Source organism: Zootoca vivipara, chromosome 1, assembly GCF_965207765.1.
Source record: "Zootoca vivipara chromosome 1, rZooViv2.hap1.1, whole genome shotgun sequence".
In the NCBI taxonomy this organism is placed as follows: domain Eukaryota; kingdom Metazoa; phylum Chordata; class Lepidosauria; order Squamata; family Lacertidae; genus Zootoca; species Zootoca vivipara.
This window is the reverse complement of record NC_142582.1, coordinates 16236354-16250920: the sequence shown is the minus strand read 5'-3', so window position 1 is coordinate 16250920 and position 14567 is coordinate 16236354. Positions and strand designations below refer to the sequence as shown.

The window sequence follows — 14567 nt, the reverse complement described above, 5'->3', positions numbered from 1 at the left end:
AGCTATTGTATTTTTACAACCATCTTGCCCCAGACGGTTGTTCTGCTGCTCTGCTTTTACCTTGATATTTTTAGGTATTACTGTTGTTTCAAATTATGCACCACTTGGCCTGAGGGGCTTTCAGTTAATTAAATTGTAAACATAAGCTTCTGTGAATTGGGACGTTTAATCAATGCAATTACTTACTATGTCATACATTTACAGTGGGTTTTTTTCCCCTCAAGAAAAATAGGTACCAGAACTCACCATGAAGTTGTAAATTTGCCGGGTGACTTGGGGCAGCCCTGAACAGATGCCAGCGTAACAATAGAGGTGCTAAAAACTAGAACAAGCCGACACCCTAGCTGGTTTTGGGGGGTTGCCCATGGTTCTGGTGTAGGTTAAATAAATGTGCCTCCGCCTGCCTTTTTCTCTTAGATTCATGTGGGTGGCTAGGGCAGCTCGGAAGGGCCCTCGCGCAAATGTACATGTATGAGCTTGACTGGAAAGCTTAAAGCCCACCACTGCTAGACGGGAGACAAATTGAAGAAAAGGAAATGAGAATTGTCTCCGCCCCATAGCTTGACCAATCATGGCTAGGAGCAAGGTAGAGTCATAGATCTGAAAAAGGTGTTCACACATGTTGGCAAGCTTCCATTTAAAATTGAATTGTTTGTTTCGGGCTTCTCAGAAGTACATAAAGGCAAGAAGCAGGTGAGGGGAGCGGCAGCCTGTAATGGCGGCTACCTGAGAGGTGCTGGAACATATGCCCCAGCTGCCCAGGGTGGGTGCACTCCTGAGGGAGGCATGGCATGGAGGGTGCCCTCCCAGGCATGGGATAGCCGCTGAAGTGCCTGGAGTGGTGCACACACCCTGCAGCCGGGGGCAAAGTGAGCCACCCACGGGGCGGAGCTTCGGCATGCTGCCCGCCCGCAACTCCCAAGCCTCCCCCGAGCTGTCAAAACGAAGGTGAAAGGGGGAGATGCCACAGGCAAAGTGTCGCAGCTCCCCTCCCTTACCCTGGTGGCTCGGGGTAGGCTTGGGAGTCGCGAGCGGGCGGCGCACCAAATTTCACCCCCCCTCAGGGCGGCGCACCCAGGGCGGTCTGCCCCACCCACCCCCACCCACCCACTTCCTACGCCCCTGCTCCAGGGTGCTCTGGCTGAAAAATAAGCACTCTACATATATTTCCAATACATTACTGTAGCCTAGAAAAAGCCACTTACTTCTGAACCTGCTTCACCCACCGGGCCATGGGTACCTGGAGGACCTAGTGGCCCAGAAGGACCTTTGTCTCCTGGTGGTCCTGTTGGGCCTTGTTTTCCTGGTGTGCCCTAGAATGAAAAGAAAGATCATGCCTGTGGTTAAGGCCACTGAAGACGCATGTTGTGAAACATGCAACTCTTCACATTGGGAGTAAATCTGAATGAGTATCGGTGCAGCATTAAGAATAACTACCACACGTGGCATTCAAATTTTTGAGTTGTTCTACCAAGCGACAAAACAGGGCGGGGGAAAACTAGCACAACCCAAATCTTACAGCCTATGGAGAAGAGACTAGGATCACATTTTGCTGATACTCACAGCAGGACCAGGTAGCCCAGGCATACCCCTTTCTCCACGTTGACCTGGCATACCCACAATGCCTCTCTGGCCAGTAGTTCCAGCAGGGCCCGGAGGACCATCAGGACCCTAGGAGGTAGAAGTGACAAGACAGGAGGGTTGCACTGCAGAATCTAAGTTGCGTATTTAACCCAAGTGTACAGCTGGAGTTTGTTTTAGGGATAAAGGGGGGAAAGTACTACCTGTACTATAAAGAGTACCAACTGGGAAAGAGGTCGGAACAAGATGCAAAAATGAAACACCGTAATGCCACTAGAAGGCCCCAGTTTTATATAAGGAAAGAACAGACATGGAAGTTTTCGATCCCATTGTCACGTGTGACTTGTGAGAAATAGTTTGAAGGTAATGTATACTGTAAAAATGGAATGGAATAATCAGCATTTCATTGATGGGTGTCTTTTGTACTTCCCCTTAGCTCATTCCCAAACAGACCGTGGCCATTTGGGTAAAGGCCACGGGAGAACGGACTATAAAAGTGGGGCTCAAAATAGGAGTGCTGATGTGTTGTGTGCAAGGCTTGGGAAGAATTCTATGTTGGCCAGGATGGGAAAGAAAAATGGGGGAAGCTGCAAGATTGGGGGGGGGGGGAATTAGGGCTGATGAGGGGAAAGTGAGGTCATGAGAGAAGAATGGCAGCCATGGCACAGAAAGGCAGAAACTGATGTATCTTTGTGCCTCCTGGGGAATGAGATTTTTGTTTGCTTATAAAATCTTTCTTGCTGTTAATCTTGTTCAAGGAAGCCAAATGACTGGCTCTTTCAAGCAAAAACAAAACAAAACACATTTTGGAAAGGAAAGCTTTGTTATATCTATTGCAAATAGAAAACCCTCCCCAAGCACCGCTCCAAATTACAGGTTGTCCATCGTCTCCTGAGTCTCCTTTGTCTCCAGGACTGCCAGGTGGCCCTGCAGGACCTCGATCCCCTACTCGACCATGAGAGCCAGGATCTCCACGAAGACCGGGAGGACCTTCTTTGCCTGGTTCACCAAGAGGCCCAGCTGGGCCAGTAGCTCCCTAGAAACGAAAGTTTGGGTTAGAACTGAACGCAAAGGCAGGGAGCTAGGTGTTTTCCAGGCACTAACAAGCTTTTTTTAAAAAAAAAGTGTGACTTTTTTCAAATTCTACATATCTGTCTCAATACTGAGCTGTCCCTTTTATTTCATGAACTGGGTAAGGAAATACAGCATATGCTTCCAACACATATAGCTTCTGACTTCACTTAAGGGTAGGACAACATGTCACCTCCAACTTCTCCTCCACACCCATGAGAGGCAGATGACCCCAAATCTAGACATTGGTAAAGCGGTCCAAATTAATTTGAGATGGTTTCTTGCATGAATAATACCTTACTCCAGTGGGGGTGGGGGGTTAAATTTAGACCATGTTGCAACCAATTTACAGTATATTATGATCTTGCCTCTAAGAAACTCAGAGAAGCATACACGGCATGCCTTCATTTCACAACCCTTTATCCTCACAACAACCCCGTGTCTGAAAAAGTCTTAAGCTGTGAAAGGAAGGGAGGGAGGAAGAGCATAGGTTACTCAGTCTAAATTTAGCACTCGACCCACTTGGCTAAACAAAAATGGTAGGGTGTTGTTCAATGCAAACTCAGAATCAACCTATTGAAAGCAAATTATGCTAGATTTGTATTAATTAATTTGCATTAATTTAGAATGTATATTTATACTTGATTTTTTTTAAAAAAAAATAACAACCTCCCAAAAAATGTTTCAACTTACGGTAGGTCCCGGGGGCCCTACTCTTCCAGCAGATCCAGGGAATCCTGTAGCACCCTAGAAATAAACAGGCATGGACAAGTCATGAGACAAGAAAAAATGCACCGTATCTATAAAACAAACATCCATTAATAATAATAATAATAGTTTTTAATACCCCGCCCTCCCCAGTCAAAACCAGGCTCAGGGCGGCTAGCTCCAGTAAAATTACAATAAGACATAAAAGAAAAGAAAACAATTAATTAAAATACAGATTAAAATACAATATTAAAATTTAAAACGCAGCCTCATTTTAAGTAGTTCATAAATCCAAACCATGAGGGAGGAAAACACAGGGTCAGACTGAATCCAACCCAAAGGCGGAACAGCTCTGTCCTGCAAGCCCTGCGGAAAGATGACAAATCCCGCAGGGCCTTGGTCTCCTGTGAAAGAGTGTTCCACCAACTTGGGGCCAGTACTGAAAAGGCCCTGGCCCTAGTTGAGGCCAATCTAGCCACCTTATGGCTCTGGATCTCCAGAATATTGTTGTTATATCATGCATTTCATTTAATGATCATATGCAAAACACAAATCAATATCAAGTAAGGCCTAGACACTTCCAATATTTTTATTAAATTAAATTATTAAATTACCATAAATTAATAGAAAGCAAATCGACTTACGGGGGGGCCTTTAGTACCACGGCCACCTTTTAGTCCAGGAACCCCAGAAGGACCCTGAATGGTAATGAGAAAACAAAGGGGAAAGTCAGCTCCCGCAATAGACAGAAACCCTGCATCATCTTTCCCAGCACTGCTTTTACTTACTGGTGGTCCATGAGACCCTGAAAGACCTTGGGGTCCTGGAGATCCAGCATCTCCTTTCTGCCCAGGCTCCCCAGGTTCACCTTTCACACCTGGTTGACCATCAGGCCCCTGTAAACACGGACACAGAGAAGTAAACACCATGTTATAGACCTCCGAAAGGTTGCCAGCTTTACATTCTAGACACTGATGGATCACTGAATAGCAAAGTTTATTCGTTTCTTTAATGCATTTGCATTACATTGGACATACGAAGTTGCTTATTTTTAAACTACTTTATTTTTCACTTTCTTAAAATATACATAACAAACAACCCCAGATACCCACATCCCTTTAAAAAAAATTCCCTGCATATACAATGTAGTTTGGAATTGATTGCATCTTTTAGATGTCTTCTATTCCCCACCAAAGAAGTCGCCTTATACTGAGCCAGAAAATTGGTTCAATGATGTCTACACTGAAGGCAGTGGCTCTCCGTCAAGGCTTCAGAGAACCCACTCTCTTTCATGGTGGGATGCCAAGAAGCAGAAAAACCAGAAGAGTTCTTACCAAGTAGTTTATTCAATATTCACAGAGAGAGACGAAGGAATGCGGTCTCCCTTAGATAATGGCATTGCTCCAAGTAAAGTCCCTCCTATTCTATGTCACCCCTGCGCCAGCTGATCAGTGCTTTCTGCCTCTGAGCTTTCTGTTCTACTACCCTCAAGGCACGTCCGGTTCTGGGAGAGGAGGGTTTAGGAATGCTTTCAAGGGACACCGAGTCTGTTAGCTGTCTCTCTCCTGGTGCTTCTTCTTCCTGCTGCTCTTCCAGTATTTCCCAGCTTTTCCCCTCTGCAGCCTCTGAACTATGACCTTCTGCAAACCACTATTCTAAATCTATACAGTCCTCCTCTTCTTAGGAAGGTGCAGGAAGGAGGGGGCAGCGGTTCCCACCATTCCTTCTCAGAGCAGCCCCTGACACTCTCCAGGATTTCAGGCACAAACCCTTCTCAGTCCTACCTGGAAATGCTGGAGATTGACCCTAGGATGGCCTGCATGCAAATACACAGGCTCTAATTCTCAGCTATGGCACATCACTGTACTGATAATTAGGTAGAGCACAAATAAAGGAAATTCAGTTGGGTACATCTGAGTGGTAAATGCATACGGTCACAGCACCAAAGGGTTTCAACATTTTAATGACTTGCATTTATTACTGTTCTACGGGTTATTTTACAAATGCTAGCAAATGATTCATGTTTTAAGAATCTATCAGAATTCTAGCAGCTTACTGTGCAGAAGCTAATATGGAAGCCATAACAGGCGGTGAGTAAATGAAACTTATTAGAAGATTCACATACCTGGGGACCAGCAAAGCCAACCGGACCAGTTGGGCCATTTTCACCACGGGAACCCTGAGAATGAAATTTAGGGAGAGAAAATGGTTTTAAAAGGCTATTAAAAACTTGCTTCTAAAGACATAAAATGCAGGCCTCTATAGTGAAATAACATGAGCAGGACAGGAATGATTCTAATGAATTTTCTGTTGAAAAATAAGTTGATGTTATGCTACAGCTAAACTTGTTACACCATTTGATTCATAAAAGAAGCTAATAGTACAGTTGTAGTCAGTTTAGGAAAGAAGTCCAGAAAGCTATGCGCAAGCCTATATTTATTCCCTATACTCAGGGACCCACCTTGGTAATTGTCATAATATCCTTCATTCCCATATGCTGTAAATAGGGATGGCTTTTCTACGCCCAAAGTAATTACTTATTTTATGACAAAGCTCTTTTAAGTTTTGCCATAGGACCATAATAGCACGTGCACATTCATGTGTATATACTGTATATATATAATTATTTAGCTAACAAATCATTTTGGGGAGGGATTAATTGTAGGGGGAAATCGAGGGAACTCAAAATTATGGATGCATAGAATCACAAGACTAACAGAGATGCATAGTTAGCAGTATAAGGGGAAGTGAAACTTAACATGTTGAGAAAGCTTGGTCAAGTTAAACAGAAAAAACTAATTAAGTGTGAAGGCAAGGAACCCTGGTGTGAAAGAAGCAGCTAGAGAGTAACTAAGTAAGCAGGAGAGAGGAGCAGGAGGAGAAGGAACTGGACCTCGGCAAGGAAAAACAAAAGCCTAAGAAAAATAGGAATGTAAATGCAGTTGTTTACTTACAGGATTTCCACGAGAGCCTGCAGGACCGACTAAACCTCGAGGGCCAGGTTCACCCTTTTTAAAAAAGAAGAAGAAGAAGAAGAAGGTACACAATATATTATTGCACGTAGTCTGGAATGGATAAAAAGTAATAGAATACCATAAAAGATTTGACGTGTTTACCAAAATCCTTTTACCTTTTCACCAGCAGGACCTGCGGGGCCACCTGGGCCTAATGGACCTGGGAGACCCTATGGAATAATAAATAATAATAATAATAGTAAATATCCAGTAAAAGGAGCAGATTTTCAGAGTCCTGCATTTAAAGCAGGGTTTCCCAGACTTGAGGAAAGGACCTCAAGGGTCATCCGAGTTCAAGCCCCCACCATGCAGGAATCTCAACTAGGTCACACATGCCAGGTGGCCGTCCACCCTCTGTTTAAAAACCTCCAAGGTTTGAACATTATAGTAGAATTGATTCTTTTTTTATTTATATCCCGCTCTCCCCAGTCAAAACCAGGCTCAGGGTGGCTAACACCAATAAAATTACAATAAGACATAAAAGAAAAGAAAACATTTAATTAAAATACAGATTAAAATACAATATAAAAACTTAAAATGCAGCCTCATTTTAAGTAGTCCATAAATCAAAACCATGAGGGAGGAACAGCTCTGTCTTGCAAGCCCTGCAGAGAGAAGACAAATCCCGCAGGGCCCTGGTCTCCTGTGAAAGAGCGTTCCACCAAGTACTGAAAAGGCCCTGGCCCTAGTCGAGACCAATCTAACCACCTTATGGCTTGGATTCTCCATAATTTTGATTTCTCATCACTAGGAATTCCCAATTGTATGAGCATCCAAAGAGGATTCTCGAGTACATTATTATGTTACCAGGGTTGGGTGGGGGAGATAAGAAGATAAACCAATAACTGACTCACTCTTGCGCCGTCGTTGCCAGCTGTGCCTTCACTGCCTTTTTCTCCTATACTGCCCTGAGAAAAGCGTATCGAAAGTACAAGTTATTTGCAATGCATGATAAGCAAGATGCAGAATCGTGGGCAGAAAATCAGTACTTGAAGGACAAATAATAGGGGGAGGGTCTTACCCTATCGCCTTTGGGACCAGGAGTTCCAGCAATGCCTCTTTCTCCCGGCATACCCTGAAGACCTGGTGGCCCTTGATCCCCAGGAGTTCCAGAGGGGCCAGGATTCCCCTGCAGCGAATAAAGGAAATTGGGTCTTTTTTCCGTCGTGAAATGGAAATTAAGAGGTCTTCTCATATCTATGGAAACTTACAGGAGTGGTTTTCATTTTGCTGTTATATTTTTCTGCTTAACCTTTTTTCAGGAAAACGGATGTCAACAATGCTCACGTTAGTTTAAGCAATGGCAGAAAGATGATAATAATTATATCAGGTTTTGTAATAGAGGTGATCTATGGTAGGAAGGGGGGGCAATTTTTAAAAAAGTACTATGGAGGTATGAGTGGGAAGTCAACCTCTAAAGATATCTTGAACTGGAAATTAATTTGAGATTTGTTAAATTTGTTGATCTGTTAATTTTATTTTATTTTTGAAAACTTAATAATAATTAATTAGCCAAAACAACAACAACACACCAATGTTCATGTTAGGAATCTGGAGTACACTCGTATGTTTCTGCTAAACCTAGAGTCCAAATCCTCCCAATCCACTGGCCCACCAGTAAGAATGAATCCCACCAGCCACAAATGGCAACACGCCAAGGTTGGAAAATCTACCCTGTTTTACTGCCTAACTAATACTATATAAAGAGCAGATCACAATATATGGCTGGAAGTTTGTGTTTGGCTGGGCAAAGCCACAAACTCGCAAAACCAATCTAGTCACATATCCCTAGAAAATGTGGGTTATAAACAAGAAATGAATGGATTACATAAATGCATGGCTCCTGAGCAACAGGGAGCTAAGTAGATTTCTCCTGAGGTTAATGATATAATACTACTAAATTTGGGGCTATTCTGCCAATTTGGGGGTGGGGGTTAAAATCACAGCTGCACTCTTTAGTCCAGGCTTGTAGACAGACATACAATTGCCAGTGGTGAGCAAGAATTGCCTATGAGTGACCAAGCAGGGAAGTTTGTTTAAACTAGAAGAGAACTGCTTCTTTTTTCTTTTAAAGCACAGGCAACACAGGTGCACACAAAGAGCAAGTCGCCATTTTTGTGGGCCAGTAAATTATAAACATTTTTGCAAAGCAATGTCAGCTACCTTGGTTAGCTGTGCAATGTGAAAGAATGCCCACATGATGTGGGCCACATCTGTACCAAGCTTAAGACAGGAAATACTTCCACCATACCATTATATGAAAAGGATGCTTTAAATTGTCCTTTAATGTTTAACTTTCCTTTGTATTGTCAGATTCCTTAATCACCTACTAAAATTTGATAGGATCATCATTTGGCCAGCATCTTCCTGGATTTTTCCAGAACATAAGAAAATTGTTTTGTCCATGCTGGTTTGCCCTTAAGTCAGTTTTGAATAGGGGACACACATACACAAAATTACCTTTGGACCATCAGGACCTTGACCTCCAGCCATTCCCTTTTCCCCCTGAAGACCAGATGATCCTGGATTTCCTCTCTCACCTGGATTGCCACGTTCACCCTGGAAATAGACATATTAGCAATTATCTGAAGGTTTGCTGGCTGTAATGTTCATAATTATTACAGGACAAGGAGATAGTGAATTCTGCAGACACGGGATATGAGTTCTACAAAAATAGAGTTTAAAGAATAGTCCATCATTAACATTGGTGACTTTTTGTACAGCATATTATGGTAGGCCTGCATTTTCCCTTTCACTCACTCCCTTGCGCAAGAAACAGGTGCGAGTTCCCTCACCTGTGAAAAGGCAATCGATAAGGGAAACGTGGTTTAGTACTATATATTAATCACAGAGCAGAAACGTTTCAGATGACACTGCACATTTTATGCAAAGGCCTCATATGCCAACAAATGGTAAGTCAAAGAGTTCCTCACAACTGCTATGAGTTGCTGAAGTGTCATTACTAGTTGAAACTGCGACACCAACACTGGGTCACAGAGGGTGGTTTGCTGCCACCTGATGTATTTTCATCTCTAAAGCTAAGAAGATCTAGGCTTAGCCAGTACCTGAATGGGAGTGCAGCCGCATGTGTGCTGCTTTAAGCTCCATGGAGGAAAAATGGTATAGAAATGTAACTAGCAGTGTAAACATATAGACATATGAACAAACTGAAAATACAAGAGTCATATTCAGACAATCATATTTCGCTTTGACCTTCATGTGAATGACGGAAAAAACTAGGAAGTGTTCCATTAACTATAGTTTCCCTTGGGGCTTTTTTTCTTTTTCAACTGGAAAAAACTCTGTTCCAGCACCTCTCAGGTGGGCGTCATTGCCATTATAAGAGAACAAGTGGGGCGTTCATGGTGAGTTCCGGCACCTCTTTTTCTAGAAAAAAAGCACTGGTTTGCCTTTTTGGCTGAACCAAGAAACTATGGTTAACAGTTTCAGAACAAAACCAAAAGCACAACTTACCCTTGGACCCAAAGGGCCTGTAACTCCAGGGTCACCAGGAACACCCTATAAGAGGAGAGCAAATAAATCATTACTGACTACTAAACAGAGAAAATCCAGGGAAACTCTTTCTTTCTATTTCATCATTATTAGGTTGGCTGTAAAAGCATTGTTCTGAAGTGAAGTTGTTCATGCTGAAAATATACCAGCCCAAAAAATGATGAGGAATTAGTTCATATTGTAAACTCAGAAGATATTGCACTACAACGTGTGATATGACAAAAGAATGTTATAAAGCAGCCTAACTTGTGAATGGCAAGTTAAAACATTGTTTGTTTTTGTTTTTTTATTTATACTTTTCAAATTTATAAATTTCATTAATTCAACATTTAACATTTCAAAATTTGTCTTGTAGTACAGTTAAAGCTTATTGGGAAATGATATATAATGAATTGAAAAGTATGTTCAAAATAAATGTTATTTTAAAAATCCCAGAAGCTTTTCTTTTGGGAATTATAGGGACAGAACTACCTAAATTGTGTAGAAGTTTATGTGTGTATGCTACTACAGCAGCAAGAATGTTACTTGCCCCCAAATGGAAAGAAGCAGAAGTCCCAGTAAAGGAAGAATGGATACAAAATCTTATGGAATATGCAGAAATGGCGGAACTTACCAGAAGAATCAGAAATCAAGATAACAAACTTTTTAGAAAAAATGGAAGTGGTTTATTGACTATTTGCAGATAAATTGTAAACAGATAAAAACATTAGCAGGATTATTATTGTAATAACCTGCAGTTTTATAAGAGTATATATTTACAGTAGATAATTAAATGAGTAAGTTAAATTAATTTGGATATGCAGAAGATATGAAAAAAATAAATTTAAGGAACCACAGGAAGAGGGGGAAGGAAGTTAAAACATAGTTACCTGATCACCTGGCTTTCCACCCTCACCTGGAGGACCCGGAGGACCAGGTAAGCCCTGTGGGGGAAATGAGTAGAAAGGTCACTGGACATCTAGGAAAACACAATGGAAGGATTGTCTCTGGTATTTTATATGGAATAGAACAGGATAGTGGTTTCCAATTAGCTAAGTACTGCGGACCCCCTGTTTTTCAAAAACCAAGCCATGGACCCTCTACTTTTGAAAATGTTGACATCTCTGTGGTAGTTTTTGTTATGTGCAAAACCAGGATGTGTGTCTTCTGCGTCACACTCCTGCCTGAGTTACATGAGCCACACGATCTAACACAAGACGCGCATCCTCACACTTGTATGCATTTTGTGGCACCATGCTCTCGTGTGAGAGCACAGCCCCCCCAAATGGGGTGTCTTGGACAGTTGACGGGTATGTACCTGGATGGGTTACATAGACCCCTTGGGGTCCACGGACCACCAGTTGGAAACCACTGCAACAGAGCAATCATAGGTAACCTGAGAAAAGAAATGTACTTGCATCCCGTAATAGTGATACAGTGGAACCTCGGTTTACGAATTTTTGGTTTACGAACGCTGCGGACCCATCTGGAATAGATGAATTCACTTTCCATTACTTTCAATGGGAAAGTTCGCTTCAGTTTATGAACGCTTCAGTTTATGAACAGACTTCCGGAACCAATTACACCCATGCTTCGGGTTAAGTACGCTTCAGGTTGAGTACTCCGTGGACCCGTCTGGAACGGATTAATCCACTTTCCATTAATTTCAATGGGAAAGTTCGCTTCAGTTTATGAACGCTTGTGTTCATAAACCGAGGTACCACTGTATAAGATATCAGCCCCACTGCATATTTAAACTGAAAAATGTAATGGATTGTTCCACTTTTGGTAAAGTACCTGGTAAAGTACCTCCTCTTCACATGATATGAAAGTTGACATTTTTTTATGATAGGGCTGCAAAACATTATCAGTTTGATAATTTTTTAACTCAGGGGTGTGGAACCACTTTCATCCGGAGCACTGGACAGGTGGATGGGGCTGTCTACATGCCAATCACTTGATGTTATATGATGTCAGGTAGATACAATCACGTCCAAAAAACAGCAATAGTTGCTTTTTCAATAGTTGCTGGTCTCTCTCACAGGAGACCAGGGCCCTGCAGGATTTGACATCTTTCCGCAGGGCCTGCAAGACGGAGCTGTTCCGCCTGGCCTTTGGGTTTTGATTTGGGCCATTTTAAAAATGAGGCTGCATTTTAAAACATTTTTAAATCTAAATTGTATTTTAATCTGCATTTTAATCAATTAATCAATTGTTTTTCTTTCTTTTACATTTTATTGTAACTTTATTGATGTCAGCTGCCCTGAGCCCAGCTCTCACTGGGGAGGGCAGGGTTTAAATATATTATTATTATTATTATTATTATTATTATTATTATTATTATTATTATTTTGGTGCAAATCAGTGCTGCAAAGGAACAATAAGGAGCATACTCTAAGGCTTCCTATTGTTCCTTTGCAACGGCGTCTTTTCCTGCCCCGTGCCTGATGTCATACGATGTCAGGTGAGTGGCAGGTGTCATGGCCAGCCCAAAGTAGCCATACAGGCAAAATTGGGAGGCCCATTGAGCCCAACTTGGCTCACGGAACAGAGATTCCGATCAGTGAGTGTCCATTTTAATCAACCAGGACAAATTACAATCCATAAGAGCATGCTGGTCTGAGGCTAGGTCGCATCTGGTGTGTAAATTTAAGAAAGAATGAAAATACAATGAAAGAGGACTTTTCATGCTAGAAATTGTTTTAATTCATTGTCAACCCTCCTAAAAAGGTCCTGAGTGGGATTGTGGCCACCTTCCTTCCCATGTCCCATTGCAATATCCATGACTAGTTGAGAGCCCTTCTAGTTCCATCCCAAGTGAATCTAATGAAGACACCAATAGAAGCATTCTCCAGGCTAACTTCTCTGCTGTGAATATTGCCTTTATTAGATATTTCCCAATTACATGATATGTTTGCACTACAGTGGCAGTGACTGGGGTTAAGAAAGCATGGGTTACTTTATGAACATGGCTTTTAAAAATTATTTTAGTTGATATTTCATTCTTTCATTTAATGTCGTGTGCACTGAAAAGCCCTTCGGTAAGTTAAATTGAAAATAAATTTAATAAATACTCACCTGGAAACCTGTAGGACCCGGGGGACCTTGTTCCCCTCTTTCTCCCGCTAGTCCCTAAAAAGAAACAAACAATTGTATTCTTTACTAAAACAGTAGGGAAGTTTAAGTGGATCATTTTTAACCACTCCCACTACCCTTGTATGAAAACCACTGCAGCTATTCTTCTGAAACCTGGCAAGATTTTACCTCCTGAAACATGGGTGTAGCCAGGATTTTTGTTGGGGGGGGCAGGCTTTTGTTAGGGGGGGACAAAACCTCAGATTTGTATTGATTTGTATTGATTGGGGGGGCAGCAGCTGCCCCCTGCCCGCTCCCTTGGCTACGCCCATGTCTCAGAATGAGTTGTCAAGGCTGCAGAGTTAACCCAATTCTTCCACCCACCCCCCAATTTAAAATGTTTTCACGTGTGTGTGTGTGTGTGTGTGTGTGTGTGTGTGTGTGTGTGTGTAAAGCTACTCAGCACCGAAACTCTTGGACCTATTTGCCTGTAATTTGGCAGGCTTCACCCACCCAGGAGAGGCAACTGTGTTTGAAAATACCATCAAAGGCTGTCAAAAGAAAATGAAAAGTATAACCACGTTTAAAAAATAAATAAATCCCTATAATAGTGAAAGGGGAGGCACAGAGACTCGGTTTTTCGTCCTTCTTTCCAAAATGGGGGTTGGACCAGACTCAAACTGGGCAGCCTCCAAAGGGTTACAGACAAAATCAGTCAGTTTTTCAAAGCATCGAATTGGGGTCCAAACTTAATCTTGTGGTCTGCAGACAACTCTAAAATATATTGCTTAAGTGTCAGTAGTCAACAGCAGGAATAGAATAAGACACCTGTCCTTCTAATTTTGACAATATTACAAGAGGGAGAGAAACCGGAAAGATTCCCCTAGTGATATTTTTAACCTCTTGTATATCTGCAGTCTTTGTCTTCCACCTGCTCATACAGCAGTCCTATGCCTCTTGGTCTTCGCTCCAACCTATGTCACATTTTGACATATGTCCGTATTCATGAATGTCCCATCCCATAATCCTTCCAATAGACATATATTTTAAAAAACACAAATGTATCAGAGAATCGGACATATAAATTTGTGTGGACAAATAGCTCAAATTATGTCACCAAAGTAGAAAATTCGTAGTATGACCAGTATTCTTACTTTGGGGGAGCATTCATGCCAAACAATGGATACCAGAATAGTTTAGTCATATAGCTTTGCTTGGAAACTTACAGGTGGACCAACGGGACCAGCAGGGCCAACTTCACCATCTTTTCCAGGAGCTCCCTAAAATAATATAATAAAAGAATACTGATTTGGCGAACACATATGCATAAGTGTCTACGGCAAAGTGAAAGGTTGTTGTATTTAGAGAATGAAAAATACTTAAAAATAATAATACTTACTCTCTGCCCTGGGACACCAGCATTGCCTGCTTCTCCAGGTTTTCCAGGGTCTCCCTAATTTGCAAAAAAGGGGGAGAGTATATTATTTATGTTTATATTATTGTAAGTCAAAATGTAGCCAGCTTGAAATATCAGTGTAAACTATTAAGACACTAGCAGGACGTTCACAGCATTGCTCAGGAATAGACAGATGGATGGATGGATGGATGGATGGATGGATGGATGGA

The 14567-nt window shown here is 41.9% G+C and overlaps 1 protein-coding gene across 1 annotated transcript in view; it reads right to left on the bottom strand.

Moving 5' to 3' along the window:
* COL5A2 (collagen type V alpha 2 chain) overlaps positions 1-14567 on the bottom strand; it is a 161711-nt gene that overhangs the window by 17868 nt on the left and 129276 nt on the right. The window contains exons 28-44 of the mRNA XM_035135854.3: positions 14341-14394; positions 14168-14221; positions 12945-12998; positions 10757-10810; positions 9849-9893; positions 8835-8933; positions 7396-7503; positions 7229-7282; positions 6491-6544; positions 6315-6368; positions 5486-5539; positions 4149-4256; positions 4005-4058; positions 3346-3399; positions 2456-2617; positions 1564-1671; positions 1206-1313 (exon numbers count right to left, since the gene is read on the bottom strand). Coding sequence (XP_034991745.1) covers positions 1206-1313; positions 1564-1671; positions 2456-2617; positions 3346-3399; positions 4005-4058; positions 4149-4256; positions 5486-5539; positions 6315-6368; positions 6491-6544; positions 7229-7282; positions 7396-7503; positions 8835-8933; positions 9849-9893; positions 10757-10810; positions 12945-12998; positions 14168-14221; positions 14341-14394 — 1278 coding nt within the window. The remainder of the gene's footprint in view (positions 1-1205; positions 1314-1563; positions 1672-2455; positions 2618-3345; positions 3400-4004; positions 4059-4148; positions 4257-5485; positions 5540-6314; positions 6369-6490; positions 6545-7228; positions 7283-7395; positions 7504-8834; positions 8934-9848; positions 9894-10756; positions 10811-12944; positions 12999-14167; positions 14222-14340; positions 14395-14567) is intronic.